Source organism: Trachurus japonicus, chromosome 16, assembly GCF_045865225.1.
Source record: "Trachurus japonicus isolate A0001 chromosome 16, Traja_1.0".
Lineage (NCBI taxonomy): Eukaryota > Metazoa > Chordata > Actinopteri > Carangiformes > Carangidae > Trachurus > Trachurus japonicus.
The window spans coordinates 14,967,405-14,983,852 of record NC_140922.1 but is presented as its reverse complement, the minus strand read 5'-3'; the positions used below and the strand labels follow the sequence as shown (position 1 = coordinate 14,983,852).

Below are 16,448 nucleotides of genomic sequence, written 5' to 3'. Positions count from 1 at the left end.
TCATTAGCAGAGGGCACACACTCATTACCCTTATGAGAGTCATGCATTTCTAATTAGTTACACACACTGTAAACCACTGTGAATTCATTGGGATTTATCACAAACAACAAACACCCAGTGACAGGAAATATAGTTTATTGGCCACAAGAGTAAGGACAACACGTGGTAAAACATGCATTTTTATTTATTTATCTTTATTCATTTTTTTTTTTTAAACTTATACAGATATGAGACAGTTGAAAGATTTATGACTGTTCCTTGCTCCAAGTTATTTTTGGGGGAAACTACCAGAGATGCTATAATTTCTTTAACCACTAGATGGAGATGTTGTTCAAGAATGAACCAGGTTTGTTTACAACTGCAAAATGAACAGTAGAGGAGCAGACCTCCTGTGAACAGCCAAAAACATTTAATAAAACCAAGAGAAAGTGGAGAAGTGTGATGAGTAAGGATGTAAACAAGCGGTCGAACAGCTTCACGTTCTTCATCCTGTTTGATGGGGGTAAAAAGCAGTGATGTAAAAACAACACTCTACAGCTGTTTTTTTTGTGGGGTTGCATTGGTTCGTGGGTTTTGAGAGGAAACAAGTTTAGTTTTTACCTTTATACCAGATGTTTTCTATCGTCTTGAAGCCAACATCTCTACAGGCCACTGAAATGAAAAAAAGGGGGGGGGGGGGGTAGTCAAAGGGCAGTGGAGCAAAGGAAAGACATGTTCACTCAGGCACAACAGAGATTACAAGCAACACTTCTGAACATTGTGTTTTAAAGGTAAATGCAAACACTCAGGAACGGAATTGATTCTGAGGGGTATTTTCCGGTGCGTTTAGGGTCTGTTGTTGAGAGACAAAAAATAACATGGATGGGGAAGACAACTACCTTGAATGAAGAGAGGAAGGGGATGCACAAAACTTAATTCTCTAAGGGACTGACTTAAGGCTAGAACACAGAACTAAAGATGAGCGCTCAAATTAATATTGCACCCAGATGAGTCTTAAGTGTCCTTGGATGACAAGCAGTGATTGGATTGCAAGCTTGGTAGCTTTTGATGGCCATGCCTGTCAGCCTCACCTGCTTTTTAATCAGTAATTACCATTGGGGATTCTCTGGCATTTCTTAATTAAATTGGATCAAATGCAATTAAAAACCACACTCTCATTCCTTTAAAAGGGCTCTGTGGAGTCCTTGTTTAGTTCTTGCTGTTAAGAGAATAAGCGGTTGAATGGTCATAGCACCGTCCCGTCTCTCGCTGATCTGTGCTTGATTATTTCACTGGTCAAATTAAGTTTGCAGTTTGTATAATAAAGGGCAAGAGATAGAGTTCAAGATTGAAACTTCTACTCTAACAAGGATTGTAGGTTGTTAACCATTAAACAATTAAAGTTAACATCAGGAGCAATCTGATCAGAGCATGTACTAAAGCTGTAGGAAGCTCTATCATTATCATAGACTTAAATGTAGCATTAATTTACCCATTAGATTAATACAAATGAAATCTCACAATACAGCTTTTATACACTCACCATCCAGAGAAGTCCCCAGCGCTCCAGGAACCGACAACCACAGACACATCAGTGGTAATTTTTCCGTCCGCAGTTTTCATGTCATCTTGGGAGTTCTTATTGTAGTTGCCACAGGCACCGCACGTTTTACCGGACAGGGCGGCATCAACAATGACGTTGACTTCCTGCGAGACTGAGTAGGTGACTTGCACAGCAGATGTCCTCGCAATGATCACAACCTTCTCTGACAGCTTGACAGATAGTTCACCTGTCACTTCACTGGGAAGAGACACTTTCCTGCCATTTACCTGGGAGAAGAAGCCAAAAAGGAGTTGAAACAGATGAAAGAACAACCTACATCAGTCTAATTAATTTCAAATCTTCCAGCTCCTCTCACCCAGGTCACTAATTGACTGTTCACTGTCACAACGGCCTCCTTGAAGAACACATACACAGCGGCAACAGCTGGATCCGCCCCCTTACTGCAGACCCTGACATCCACAACCACACGGAACCACAGCTCAGATGTCTCATCACACAGAGATGCCACTTCAAATGCCCTCGGAGCTCCCACGGCTCCAGACATGCCATCAAATGAGCTGAGGTGGCCAACGTGGCTGATGGTGCAGCGGCCCTGTTTGGGCTGGCAACCTCTGACTCCATCTCTCACACCGCAAACCTCCCGACAAGTACAGGAAAGCTTTTCACACTTCACCAGACCAGACGCCTGACACACACACGTGGATTTACATTCTTTGTCCGTCACTGCTTGGCCAACCTGCAAACACATATTGTTTATAGTATGTTTATGTTATCTAACAGAAAGTATAAGTCATTTTTACAAGTTTCTTTTTTCATGACTAACTTTAAATTGCTGCACAGTCTCTATGTATGACAACAAAGTCAAGTTTCAGCACAGTTTTTACCGTCAGATATTTGTCGTTGTACACACACCCACAGCTGTCCAAGGCAACACATTGGGCGCCATCAAACACAAAGCCGTCATCACACTGACATCCTTCAAAACAGCTTTCAGAGCAGGAAAACGGAGAAATAAAGCTGGCACACGTCCCACCACAGGTGTCGGCGCACACCTCATAGTGACTGTGTGGAGGGCAGGAAGCAGCTACAATAGAAGAAGACATTTGTGAGGCTTTCAATGAGCAGCTGAGATATAAAACATAAAAAACAACAAAAAAAACATGGAAACTTTTTGTGGGTAACTTACGGCAGAAGGAGTTGCTTCTCCATGGCTGAATTTGAACACCTGCATTTTGGCAGGCCAAAGCATAGCCCTGCACACTGTCACACAGGGTATCTTTCTTGCCATCCACAGCACACACATCAAACACGCAATCAGACACATATGCAGTGGGGTCGATTTTGCTGTGACAGGCTTTGAAAGGCCCATTAGGTGCACTCATGATGCCGCAGGAGTCGGGCTTTCCATACGAAGCAGCTTTGGCCGGATCACACACGGGGCACTGTCCACCACAGCCTCCACACACGTGCCCAGGCAGGTCCACCACCCACGCCTTCCCAAACTCATCAACACTGCTTGTTTGATGTCCCCCAGGAAGTACGTAGTCATCGCCACCGTTCTTGTTGTAGTTGCCACAGAGACCACACATCTTACCCTGGTAAGTAGAGGGCACGATCACCTCAACATAATAGACGGTGTCATAGAGGACAGTCAGTCCAAAGTCTGTCCTGACAATTATGTTGCGACCCTCCTGGGTGACTCTGAGGCGCCCATCGTCCAGGGAAAGCGGGAGGTTTACAAATTCATCATCCACCTGGAGAAGAGAAGGAGAAGTTGAAACACATCAGCAAGACATTTCTGATCAAAAATAATGAAACATTTACAAATGTAGTTGGATGTAGTTGTTGAACTCACAATAACTTTCCATGGCACTCTCTGCTGGATGTTAATGACAAAACCATAGACTGTTACTGTAATCGACTTCGTAACAGCCACTTTTCCGTTTCCATACTTCTCATTCCCCTGAGTAACAGTGAACGGTGTCAGCCGGCCGTTGTCATCGTTACACACCTTGGCCAGTACATAGACACAGGTACCCTGGAAATCAAACCTCCGTCCATCAAAGGAAGTGTAATGAGGGTCACCAGAAGCGACACACTTGCTCTGCCCCTCAGGATGGCAGCCTTTCACTCCATTTACAAGCTTACAGGTCTCCCCTGTTCTGCACGTGGCCTTCTGGCACGATACGGCGCCGTTCTCTCCACAGACACACTGTTCCACACACTCGTTTTCGGGGGAGAAGACGTCTCCTCTCCCGTAGTACTGACCACCATAGGAGCAGCCACAGTCTCTCACAGGCACGCAGGTACCCCCGCTCAGCAGGAAGCCCTCGTCACACTCGCAGGCTTCTGTACAATGCCTGCGACAGGTGGCATGGGATGTTAAGCTGGCACAGCTGGTTGGGCAGCCCGTGGCACACAGGGTATAGTGGCTGTTAGCTGGACACACCATTGCTGTGGGATAGGATTAGAAGAAAGGGAGAGGAATACAGTGAAAGATGACAGATATATTTTGAAATAATACCTTTTTAGTATGAAAAAAAAAATTGCAAACTCACGACAGAAGGTTTCTGTCCTCCAGGTGTGGATAGTGAATCCTTGGCTTTGACAGGCTGAGGCATACACTCCCACTGCATCACAGACTGATCCACGGTGGCCACGATATTGACAGGCATCGTACACACAGTCCTCCAGGTAAGGGGCGGGGTCCACGTGGTTGTGACAATCTTTGAAAGGCCCTGCTTTGTCGGCGATAATACCGCAGTACTTCTGGGCTTGGTAGACTTTCTTCTGGGAGTCTGAACAGGCCTGGCACCACGGCCCCTGGCAGACTGATGAACAGCCTGGTACGAGGGCCACCTGCCAGCTCTCTCCCAGCTTGGCTCCGTTCGGGGCGATCTGCCCATTCTGCATGGTCAGGTCATCTTTGGCGTTTCCATTGTAGTTGCCACACAGACCGCAGACTGCACCCTGGTAGTTGCTGGGCAGAGTAACGCTCACCGTGCTGCGCCAGTCAAAGGTCACAGTGATACCAGCGGCGATCTCCACAACAGCTTTCCAGCCACTGAGAGACACCACCAGCTCATTATTGTAATCCAGTGGCAGCAAAGCAAGCTGCCCATTGAGCTGAGTAGCAAAAATGAGGGAGGGAGGGAGAGTGAAATATTTTTAGGAGATTAAAGATTTAATAATTCTCTGGTCCTTAATATGCAATTAAATTTATTTCCAGAAGAGCACGAGGGATGTCAGAATTAGCACTATGACAGAAGGCATTATCAGATCATCCCCTAAATTTGTATGAGGCTCAGAATATTTGTCCTGTTTTTATTTTCAGTACTGTAACTACAAACTGTGCCCCACTTTATCTCTTTCCAAAAATCCACAAAAAACAAGCCTGCTACTGTATTACAAATCAAATCAGTTGTATGCTTCACATCATCCATACTTACTAGGACCTTGTAGGGGTATTCTCTGCTGATGATGAGGGTGATTCCATATACGGAAACCTTGACGCTCCTCGTGTAGGACACAGCTTTGCTTCCCCGGTGGTCATTCTGCACAGTGACCTTGAACGGCTCAAGCCCGGGCGTCTGCGTGCACAGTCCCACCAGCTGATATACACATGTTCCCTGGAAGTCATACTTGCGGCCATCAAACGTGCGGTAGTGTGGGTCACCTGAGGCGGTGCATGTGGCGTGACTGATGGGTCGGCAGGCCCGCTCTCCATCCTCTATGGTGCACCTTTCCTTGGCAGAGCAGGATGCCTCACGGCACACCACCAGGCCCAGGGTCGTATCGCACTCACATAGGCGACCACAAACCTCGTCGGCCCAGAAGCGCTGGCCTGGCTTGTAATAGCGACCCTCGTAGGAGCAGCCACATGTTTTAGCAGGTACACACACATCAGCGCTGAGGACATAACCTGCGTCACACACACAGGCCTCAACACAGGAGCCTTTACACGCCTGCTGTTGTTCAGGGAACGGGCAGGATGGTTGGCACGGGCTGGCACAGTCTTCATAGTGGCTGTGACGCTGACAGTTCATTGCTGGATGGGAATTGAATTTAAATAGTATTAATAAACACTAAAAGGGAAGAATTTGACTGAAATATTAAACAAAACACCTTCTCACAAATACTCACGACAGCCAAACTTTTTCCTCCAGCCCTTGATTATTATCCCTTCCTCGCGACACTGGCTACTGTAGGAGGCCAATGCCTGGCACAGCATCCTCTTGTCCCCCTTATTCTGACACATATCAAACACACAGCTGTCCATGAAGGCCTTGGGGTCCAATTTTTCATGGCATTTCTGGAACACACCATTGGTCTTGGCTGTGAGAGCTCCACAGGAAGCCTCGGTCTTATAGAGCTCAGCTTCGTTGTCATCACAGGGAGGACAGTTGTTCTTGCTGCATGTGTCTGAGCAAGGATGGTCTTTGTCCTGGTCAGGCGTCCACCAGCTCTTTCCCCATTCTGTCACTGATGAGACTTTCTCTCCCGCTGGATTCTGGAGCTCATCACCTTTGTTGCCATTGAAGTTGCCACACAGACCACAGACACTGCCAAAGTAGCTGCTGGGCAGCTTGATGACCAGTTCCCAGTTCCAGTCATAGCTGACAAACAGGTCAAAGTTCGTCTTCACAACAACTTTGCGACCAATTTGAAGCAATGACACTTCACCGTCACCCAGGTGCACTGGAAGATTCAGCAGTTCCCCATCCACCTATATAAATACATGTAGTTCACATATTACACACACACATTTACACACAAATACAGCAAGCCAAAGTTATAAGACAAGAAAGTCAAATCTTACCATGACTTTGCCAATTTGGTTCTTGCCCATGGTGATGGAGTACCCATATACGGAAACATACACCTCCCTGACATAGGAAACTGCTGTGTTTCCTCGATTATCGTTCCTCTCTGTGATTGTGAATGGCACTAGACCATCTAAATTTCCACAGGTCTTGGAGATTACATACTTGCAGGTGCCCTGAAAGTCATAGTTGTAACCGTCAAATGTGTGGTAGTGGGGATCACCCCAGGCCCAGCAGGTGCCAGTATACTGGGGGATGCACACAGCTTCACCCTTCTCAACACGACACGTCTCCTTGACCCGACAGTTGGCATCTTTGCAGGGATCTACACAAAGGGAAAATATTGGAAGGTTGCACTCAGTACTAATTCAATTATACATTTATTAACAGTATTTGTATTGGAAAGAGCATTTAGACAGTTAATTAAGTCGGATAACATGAATATATAGTTATTAGTCTTGCCTATATTGTAGCATGCTCGTTTTCCTTTCCTGACCATGCATTTGGTGTTTTGAGGGCAGGAGTGCTTTTGACAGACAAGCCCTTTAGCTGGATCACAGGTGCACTTTGTGTTACAGTCTTCCTCATACACAACCTCACCAGGCTGGGGACACAGAGCAGGATCATTGCAAAGAGGAAAATAACACACAACTGAAATCACAGGTACAAGAACAATCCATATTATTCTATTTCTCCTTGCCATGAAACGTAGACAGTCTGCTGTTTGACCCTCATGAGAAATTTTGGCTAATGTCAAACCTTGTGGAAAGGGTTTTTGAAGTGACTTTGAGGTGTGGGACTTTACCTTGTAAGTTCTTCCATTGTCATAGCAGCCACACTGAGCATCTTGTACACACATCTGTCCATTGAATAAGAAGCCATCATCACATTCACATCCCTCTGTACAGCTGGTGGAGCATTCGATGATATCTGTGAGGCCTGGGCAGGGTGCAGAGCAAGTATCTGCACACACCTCATAGTGACTGTTGGCTGGGCATTTCATGGCTGAAATAAATCATCACAACACAATGAAAATGTGTATTAGAGAAGAGCCAGTGCAGACATGTAAAGTTTACAGTGTGATTGTGATGGAGAACAATAAAAAGTTTTTTTTTTCAAGGTAAAACAAAATTTTCTGTTTGTCACTCACGACAGAATGAAGATGTCCTCCAGTTTTTGACGTCCACTCCTGCCATGTGACAGTTGAGGGCGTAGGCCGCTACGCTGTTGCACAGCACCTTTCCATCCCCATTGGAAGCACACACATCGAACACGCAGTCATCAAAGTATGGTTTTGGGTCCAGTTTACTATGGCAGACTGCAAAAGGACCTTTGCGATCTGTGACAATACCACAGTAAGTGGACTTTGAAAACACAGCCTTGTTGGCTGGGGGACAGTTTGGACAGTTGTTGCCTTCGCAGCCATTTTCACACACCACATTAGGAATAGTGACCTTCCATGATGTTCCGAATTCATTCAAGTTGTTGGTGAGGTGGCGGTTGGGCATTTGGAAGTCATCTTTTTTGTTGTCATTGAAGTTACCACACAGGCCACAGACCTTATCACGGTAGTTGCCAGGCACTGTTACTGTCACGTGGTAGACCAGGTCATAAGTGACACGCAGCTCAAAATCTGTTTTGATAACATAATATCTGCCTTCTTGATAGACCTGCACAGCTCCATCATTAAGATTCAGTGGCAGGTAGTTAAACACTCCATTTACCTACAAAAAAGACGCAAAAGTCTTATTTGCAGAAAATAATCACTAATACATAAAATATTTGCCAGTTTGTTCTAAATCTCTGAGATATGTCCGCCATGACATGATATAAGGTAAAAATATATCACTGAAATTCAAACATGGACATTGTTCAAATAAGAATTGCTCACCAGGATTCCAAACATTTTGTTCCTCAGAATAAGAGTGAAGCCATAGACCTGTACAGCAACCAGCTTAGTGACAGACACCGCTTTGTTGCGGTCCCACTTAACGTTCTCCACCTCAACAGAGAAGGCCTCCAGGTGGGTGCCTTCCACCCCACAGCTCTTAGAGAGCGTGTAGGTGCAGGTGCCCTGGAAATCAAACTTTTGGCCATCAAAGGAGGTATAGTGGGGGTCACCAGAGGCCTGGCAAACACCCTTACCAACAGGGTGACATTTCTGGATGCCATTCTCTACTTTACATATCTCATTAGGGCCACAAGAGAACTTCTCACATTCAACCTGAACACAGAAAAAAAACAGAAATGTGTTACAAGAAGCAAATGAAATGTCATACTGTAAGTTCACATTGAGCATAATTAAATTATTACTACTGCCATTTTAAACTGTTCTTGTCAGTATGAATCACCTCTCCATCTTGTGTGCATTTGCACTTCTCCTGACATTTGCCGTTCGGGTAAAACACTTGGCCGATGCGGTAGTAGCGCTCGTCGTGCACGCAGCCGCACTGTGACAAGGGGACACAGACGTCACCGCTGAGGATGTAGCCGTCATCACAGGCACAGCCCTCCTCACACAAATCATCACAACCCGACGGGCGGGTCAGACTGCTACAAGTGGCAGGGCAGCCGGTTGCACAAACTTCATAGTGGCTGTTGACAGGACATTTCATCGCTGTAAAAGAAGGGACATAAAAGACAAAGTGAGTGTTTTTTTTTTTCTTCTTCACTTTACTGGACACAGAAAGCTACATAAAATCCCTGAAGGAATAAACAAACAATTCAGCACATGGACAAAGAGCAGGCTCAGAGAATAGTGAAAAATTATTGTTATCTCACCACAGAACTGACTGGTTCTCCAGCTGTACACCTTGGCTCCCAGAGCCTGGCAGGTAGATGTGAATGAGGCAATAGCCTCACACACCACATCCTTTCTGCCTTTATACAGGCAAACATCATAAACACAATCTTTGAAGAAGCCATCGGGGTCCACTATAGCATGGCAGTCACGGAAGGGCCCCTTGGGGTTTTTCAGCATACCACAGTAATCATCTTTTTCATACCGAACCTTCTGGGTAATGTCACAGTTAGGACACACCCCTTTACAGCCCTCGACACAGCCCGGGATCTCAGCCACTCGCCAGCTCGCACCGAAAGCTGCTGGTGCAACACCTTTGTTACCATTCTTTGGAATCAGGTCGTCCGGAGCTTTGCCGTTGTAATTGCCGCAGAGTCCGCAAACTGCTCCCATGTAGTCGCTGGGAAGTGTGACATATAAACTACTCTGCCAGTTGAAGGAGACTTTGAGGCCAAAGTTTGTTTTCACAACCGCATGGCAGCCGCTCTTATACACAGATACCTGCCCTTCGGCCAGGGTCACAGGCAGGTTGACCAGCTCATTATTCACCTGGAGGAGAATACACAGTTATGCTTACATACTATGATGAAATATTTAGAAGAAAACATGAACAAATGAACACATACTTACCATAATTCGGCCCTTGTGTGTCCTTGTAATGACAATGCTGAGGGAATACACCTTGACCTCGACTAACTTGGTGAAGGAAACCACCTTGCTGTGCCGATGATCATTCTGCACCAGCACTTCAAAGGGCACCAGGTCCAGGTTTTTGGAGCAGAGTCCAACCATTTGGTAAACACATGTTCCCTGGAAGTCAAACCTTTTCTTGTCAAAGGTTGTGTAATGAGGGTCACCTGTGGCCCTGCAGGTGCTGTAGGAGATGGCTTTGCACTTTCTTATACCCTCAACCAGCTGGCACTTCTGCCCTGCCCCACAGCCTTTAGACTGGCACTTCACCTCTCTGCGTCCAGCAACACATTCACACCATTTCTGACATCCCTGGTCAGCCCAGAACGTCTCCCCGGCAGGGATATATCGACCCTCGTAGGTACAACCACACTGAGCGGCACGCACACACCGACTTCCGCTCAAAACAAAACCTGCATTACAGGTGCAGGTCTCCACACAGGGGCGTTTGCATTTGGCGGGAGCGTTAGGATCAGAGCAGGTAGCAGGACAGGCATTGCCACAGAGCTCGTAGTGGCTGTTGGCTGGACATTTAGCAGCTTTAGGGAGAAGATGGAGAATAGTGTGTGATAAATGATTTTATAATAATGAGAGAAAAAAACTAAAGTTAAAAAAGTCTTGTGATTATTTTAGCATTACTTACGGCATTTTGCCATCTTCCTCCAATCTTGAACCTGGATTCCTGCAACCTGACAGGCGTCTGTGTAAGCCTCTAGTGCCCTGCAAAGGAAACGTTGAAGGCCACCTCCCATGCATACATCGTATTTACAATTCTCCAGATAAGCTTGAGGGTCAATAACGGCATGACATTTGCTGAATGGCCCAAGTGTGATGAGGCCACAAAACAAGTTACCCTCCCATTTCTTCATCAGGTTGTGCTCACAGCGCTCACACCCGCCCACACAGTCATCTTTGCACAGAGCATTTGTCACCAACCCTGCAACTTTCCAGCTGCTCCCGAAGGCCACAGCCCCATTCGCCTGGGCGCCAGAGGGCGTAGTGAAATCATCACTGGGGTTGCCGTTGAAGTTTCCACAGAGACCACAAGTCTTCCCAGCAAAACGGTCGGACAGAGTGACCACAAGGTAGTGTTCCCAGTCGTATCGCACAGTCAGGCCAAAAGCGGTCTCAATGACCACAGAGCGACCGCTCTGAAACAATTTTAGTTTGTCATTGTTCATGACTACAGGCAAACCCCACAGTGTGTCGTCAATCTGCACAAAAGGAATAGAAAATACATTATGAAGATATTATATTCATATTTGATTCATTTGAATGCATGCATCTTAATGTGTCACACGAAGAAATAATTAAAACATATCATCATAATAAACTGAATTAAACATTAGGCCTACTTCTTAAATTGAAATAACATTTACATATTGAACACTCCTTTACTAAGAGAAATTGAAAGCCTTACCCTCACACGACCTGTCTCAGACCGAACTACTGTGATGGTGATGCCATACACCTTCACTGTTACCAGGGCAACATAAGACACCCTGAGACTTCCCCTGTTTTCATTCTGAGCAAGGACCTCAAATGCCGGGATATCACCCTTTCCACAGTTTTTAGCAATGACGTATGTGCAGGTACCCATGAAGTCATAGTATCGCCCGTCAAAGGTACGGTAATGAGGATCTCCCACAGCCCAGCAGGTAGACTTATTCTCTTCTGGCTTTGGGACACAGGAGGGAATCTCTCCCTTCATTTCACACACCTCATTGGCATTGCAGGTGATACTGCTGCAGGACAAAGCCACTAGAAAAACAAAGAATATGAATTTAATATTTCGAGTTAATCTTCAATAAAATATGTTATTGCTTGAGTGAATATACTATGTATTATAGCAATATTATGAAAAACAGCCATAGTTTATGCTTCTTACTTGGCTTTATACATTGTGCTGGGGATCCGTAACCATTCCTTTGGCTGACTCCTATGCTGTAAACAGCAAAGCGGGAACCAGAGCTGGACACAATGTGTCGTTTGCTGCCACCGGCTCGTTTGTAGGACATCTCTGTCCAGGAGAAATCTGTCCCTGCAACCTTTTTCCACTGAACGGATAGCTTTTCATTATCAATACGCAGCTCTGCTGTTGCACTGGTCTGTGCCACAATCAGGGCTTTGTTTTCAAAGCCATCAATAGCCCCTAGTGCATAAGAGGAGCAGAAACGGTCTGAAGGCACGATGGTCATCAAGAAAGGGTCGTAGTATCGGGACCAGCCAATACTGACGCCATTGAAGAGCAGGAGAACCTGGATGCCGTGATCAGCGTGAATGGACAGTGTATCACCACTGTTGACATTGATCTCCTTTACCTGACCCCTGGTCAGACTGTAAGCATTTTTACGTTTGTCATTTTGTACTGTGACTTGGGTGGTCTGGGAGGCCTGGATGTATACAGTGTCATATTTCTTCTGATAGCTCACGGGAGGCACAATGAAGCTGGATCCCCAGCTGCTCACTGGTAGTAGCTGCTCGTAAACATGGTCACATCTCGAGAAGAGCTTGGTGCAACTGTGACCTGTGAAAACAGCAACAGGGTGCTGGGAGGCAACTCTAGTGCCAGAAAGATCATACTTGGTCTGGATCTGGATACTCTCATATGGCTGGAGAGCGATAACCATGCGACTGCCTCTCTTGTAGGTACGGCCCATAAAATAGACTTTGCATTGTGGGAAAATCTCTACTTTATTGACCTGTTTTCCATTTGTCACAGAGAACTCTTCTCCGGACAGTTTAGCAGGTGTAACGATGAAATATTCTGTTCCCCATTCTGTGGTGGGATACACCACAGATGTCTCTGTTGAATATTTCTTGAAGCTGAGGGAGGTTACAGCTACATCTGCTGAGGCTTCAATGCGCACAGTGTTGGGAGACCTCACAGTGCCGTACATCATAACAGCTCTAGGGAGAACGACTGTGACCCCTTCTCCAGCTATTAGTGTTTCCACTTTCTTGAAGTTTAGGGGAGGCACCTCAACTGTCACTTTCGCATTGGCCTGAGCAGCAGTGATATAGAGCTGAAGTTCAGGGGTATAAAGTCGACCAAGATTCTCCATGAATGACAGGGCAAACTCCCTCCCAGTCCATACAGCGCTAGATGGACCTGAGAAACAGGGCAAAGACAGAAAAAAAAACGCATGACAAAACAGGAGTTTGTTTTAAGTTACAAGTAAAGAAGTCAGGTACAAAATTGTGCTTCACAAACCCTGTGTATAAAGAAAATGTGTAAAAAACAAAAAGCATTAGAAAATGAATGAGACTATTTGTGCCAAAGCAATCAAAGGATTCACAGACTGGCAATACAAACTTGGCTTGATACTTCTTGGATCACAAACACAGTACAAAGAAACAATATGAGACCACAGTTAAAGTGACTGAAAATGCCTTCATTTCAAAGTTAAAAATCAGGGATGAATGCTACTCTGTAATGGATGGATTGCTTTTCCCCTGATAACTATTGTAAGAGATTTAGACTGAGGAATAGTGACTTGACTGCTTCTCAGCAGCACTCAATAAGTCACTTTCCCGTCAAAGGTACGGTAATGAGGATCTCCCACAGCCCAGCGGGTACTGTACCAGGATTATTCTCTTCTGGCTTTGGGACACAGGAGGGAATCTCTCCCTTCATTTCACACACCTCCTTGGCATTGCAGGTGATACTGCTGCAGGACAAAACCACTAGAAAAACAAAGAATATGAATTTAATGTCTAGATCATCGAGTTAATCTTCAATAAAATATGTTATTGCTTGAGTGAATATACTATGTATTATAGCAATATTATGAAAAACAGCCATAGTATATGCTTCTTACTTGGCTTTATACATTGTGCTGGGGATCCGTAACCATTCCTTTGGCTGACTCCTATGCTGTAAACAGCAAAGCGGGAACCAGAGCTGGACACAATGTGTCGTTTGCTGCCACCGGCTCGTTTGTAGGACATCTCTGTCCAGGAGAAATCTGTCCCTGCAACCTTTTTCCACTGAACGGATAGCTTTTCATTATCAATACGCAGCTCTGCTGTTGCACTGGTCTGTGCCACAATCAGGGCTTTGTTTTCAAAGCCATCAATAGCCCCTAGTGCATAAGAGGAGCAGAAACGGTCTGAAGGCACGATGGTCATCAAGAAAGGGTCGTAGTATCGGGACCAGCCAATATTGACGCCATTGAAGAGCAGGAGAACCTGGATGCCGTGATCAGCGTGAATGGACAGTGTATCACCACTGTTGACATTGATCTCCTTTACCTGACCCCTGGTCAGACTGTAAGCATTTTTACGTTTGTCATTTTGTACTGTGACTTGGGTGGTCTGGGAGGCCTGGATGTATACAGTGTCATATTTCTTCTGATAGCTCACGGGAGGCACAATGAAGCTGGATCCCCAGCTGCTCACTGGTAGTAGCTGCTCGTAAACATGGTCACATCTCGAGAAGAGCTTGGTGCAACTGTGACCTGTGAAAACAGCAACAGGGTGCTGGGAGGCAACTCTAGTGCCAGAAAGATCATACTTGGTCTGGATCTGGATACTCTCATATGGCTGGAGAGCGATAACCATGCGACTGCCTCTCTTGTAGGTACGGCCCATAAAATAGACTTTGCATTGTGGGAAAATCTCTACTTTATTGACCTGTTTTCCATTTGTCACAGAGAACTCTTCTCCGGACAGTTTAGCAGGTGTAACGATGAAATATTCTGTTCCCCATTCTGTGGTGGGATACACCGCAGAGGTCTCTGTTGAATATTTCTTGAAGCTGAGGGAGGTTACAGCTACATCTGCTGAGGCTTCAATGCGCACAGTGTTGGGAGACCTCACAGTGCCGTACATCATAACAGTTCTAGGGAGAACGACTGTGACCCCTTCTCCAGCTTTTAGTGTTTCCACTTTCTTGAAGTTTAGGGGAGGCACCTCAACTGTCACTTTCGCATTGGCCTGAGCAGCAGTGATATAGAGCTGAAGTTCAGGGGTATAAAGTCGACCAAGATTCTCCATGAATGACAGGGCAAACTCCCTCCCAGTCCATACAGCGCTAGATGGACCTGAGAAACAGGGCAAAGACAGAAAAAAAAACGCATGACAAAACAGGAGTTTGTTTTAAGTTACAAGTAAAGAAGTCAGGTACAAAATTGTGCTTCACAAACCCTGTGTATAAAGAAAATGTGTCAAAAAAAAAGCATTAGGAAATGAATGAGACTATTTGTGCCAAGGCAATCAAAGGATTCACAGACTGGCAATACAAACTTGGCTTGATACTTCTTGGATCACAAACACAGTACAAAGAAACTATATGACACCACAGTAAAAGTGACTGAAAAATGCCTTCATTTCAAAGTTAAAAAGCAGGGATGAATGCTACTCTGTAATGGATGGATTGCTTTTTCCCTGATAACTATTGTAAGAGATTTAGACTGAGGAATAGTCACTTGACTGCTTCTCAGCAGCACTCAATAAGTCACTTTCGCAGACAATATAATTGCATAATGGAAATATTATCAATATCTGTGCCTATTCTGTGAAAAGGACATTTTCTGGGCTCAGTCAGGGCCTGGGGGATTTAGATTACACCCCTGTTTCACCCATTCAGTATAATAGTTGCAAGTCAATAGCAGCTGAAGGTAAATGCTATTCCCAACAAAAGCAAATTTCAATTTAGATGACTATCCTATTTGTGCTCCACTCTCAAATTCGTCACCTGTTTAACATTCTGCTTCACTCACACAAGCACGTGGCACGGCTGCACAACAATGCTCTCAACTGAGGGGGCTGACAACCTGGATTAATTCCCTCAAATTTAACCAATCACTTGGCTCCATGTCCTGCTAGGTCATGGTTTGAGGAATGCTGTTGCAGTTGATTAACTAAGCTAAGCCACAGTCATTCATGATGGGCAGAATATTTGACAGATATTTAAGGAAAAAAAGAAAGATTTTCCTGAATTCTTAATATTTTCATGATTGGTGCTGTTGTTTGTCCAGTTTAACAAAACACATCAGAGACTGCACACACCTCCCAACTTTCAAATCCCTGATCAAAACACACCTTTTTAAGTTAGCTTTTAATTCATGACTATGTGTCTGGTACCGTTTAAATACTGTTTTAACGTTTCAGTTATTTTACTTAACTTTGGTCTATTTTATAATAATTCGTATCTATGTAAAGCGACTTTGAGCATTTGTAAAAGCACTTAATAAAAACGTATTATTATTATTATTATTATTATTATTATTATTATTATTATGGGTATCAAATTGAAATGAGGAACAATCAAATGCATCCTGCAACAAATGTGACAAAATATACTTACAGCTGAGTATTGCTCCCAATGCACAAAGCAGCAGCAGAGCACCCATGGCTGGAAAACAGAAATTCTTGTTTAAGTTACAGAAATACAAGTTGTTGTTTTTTTCAGTATTTCTGCAAAATAAATTTGACCAAACAGTCAACATTAATATTCTGAGTGCCTACCTGCTTCGGATTAAGAGTGATGAGTTTCCCCACAGTTCAATCCCTTTATATTCTCTGATAAGAAAAAAAAGAAACAGCCTACCAGAGCAGCCAATCAAAACAGGTACTACATTAGAAAAAT

General features: G+C 44.8%; 1 protein-coding gene across 1 annotated transcript; it reads right to left on the bottom strand.

The window, feature by feature from the left end:
• Window positions 1-124: 124 nt before the first annotated feature.
• Window positions 125-16,396, bottom strand: fcgbp (Fc gamma binding protein). The gene is made up of 24 exons (XM_085802506.1): window positions 16,167-16,396; window positions 13,678-14,901; window positions 13,387-13,543; window positions 13,173-13,186; window positions 11,745-12,968; window positions 11,277-11,617; window positions 10,500-11,070; window positions 9,797-10,395; window positions 9,148-9,715; window positions 8,718-8,983; window positions 8,258-8,590; window positions 7,517-8,090; window positions 7,172-7,371; window positions 6,829-6,970; window positions 6,363-6,691; window positions 5,687-6,269; window positions 4,993-5,591; window positions 4,102-4,669; window positions 3,399-3,997; window positions 2,730-3,297; window positions 2,428-2,627; window positions 1,899-2,279; window positions 1,523-1,809; window positions 125-651 (listed from the first exon to the last, which is right to left on the bottom strand). The coding sequence occupies exons 1-24, from the start codon at window positions 16,306-16,308 to the stop codon at window positions 642-644; spliced, it is 10,479 nt and encodes a 3,492-aa protein (XP_085658632.1). The 5' UTR covers window positions 16,309-16,396; the 3' UTR covers window positions 125-641.
• Window positions 16,397-16,448: the final 52 nt, after the last annotated feature.

Excerpts from the sequence above, each read along its gene's own strand:
- fcgbp (XM_085802506.1), bottom strand. The coding sequence starts at position 16,308 with ATGTTGACTGTTTGGTCAAATTTATTTTGCAGAAATACTGAAAAAAAC. Across the intron at positions 11,618-11,744 it reads AGCACAATGTATAAAGCCAA|TGGCTTTGTCCTGCAGCAGT; the intron begins GTAAGAAGCATA and ends TTGTTTTTCTAG. Across the intron at positions 11,071-11,276 it reads CTGAGACAGGTCGTGTGAGG|ATTGACGACACACTGTGGGG; the intron begins GTAAGGCTTTCA and ends CCTTTTGTGCAG.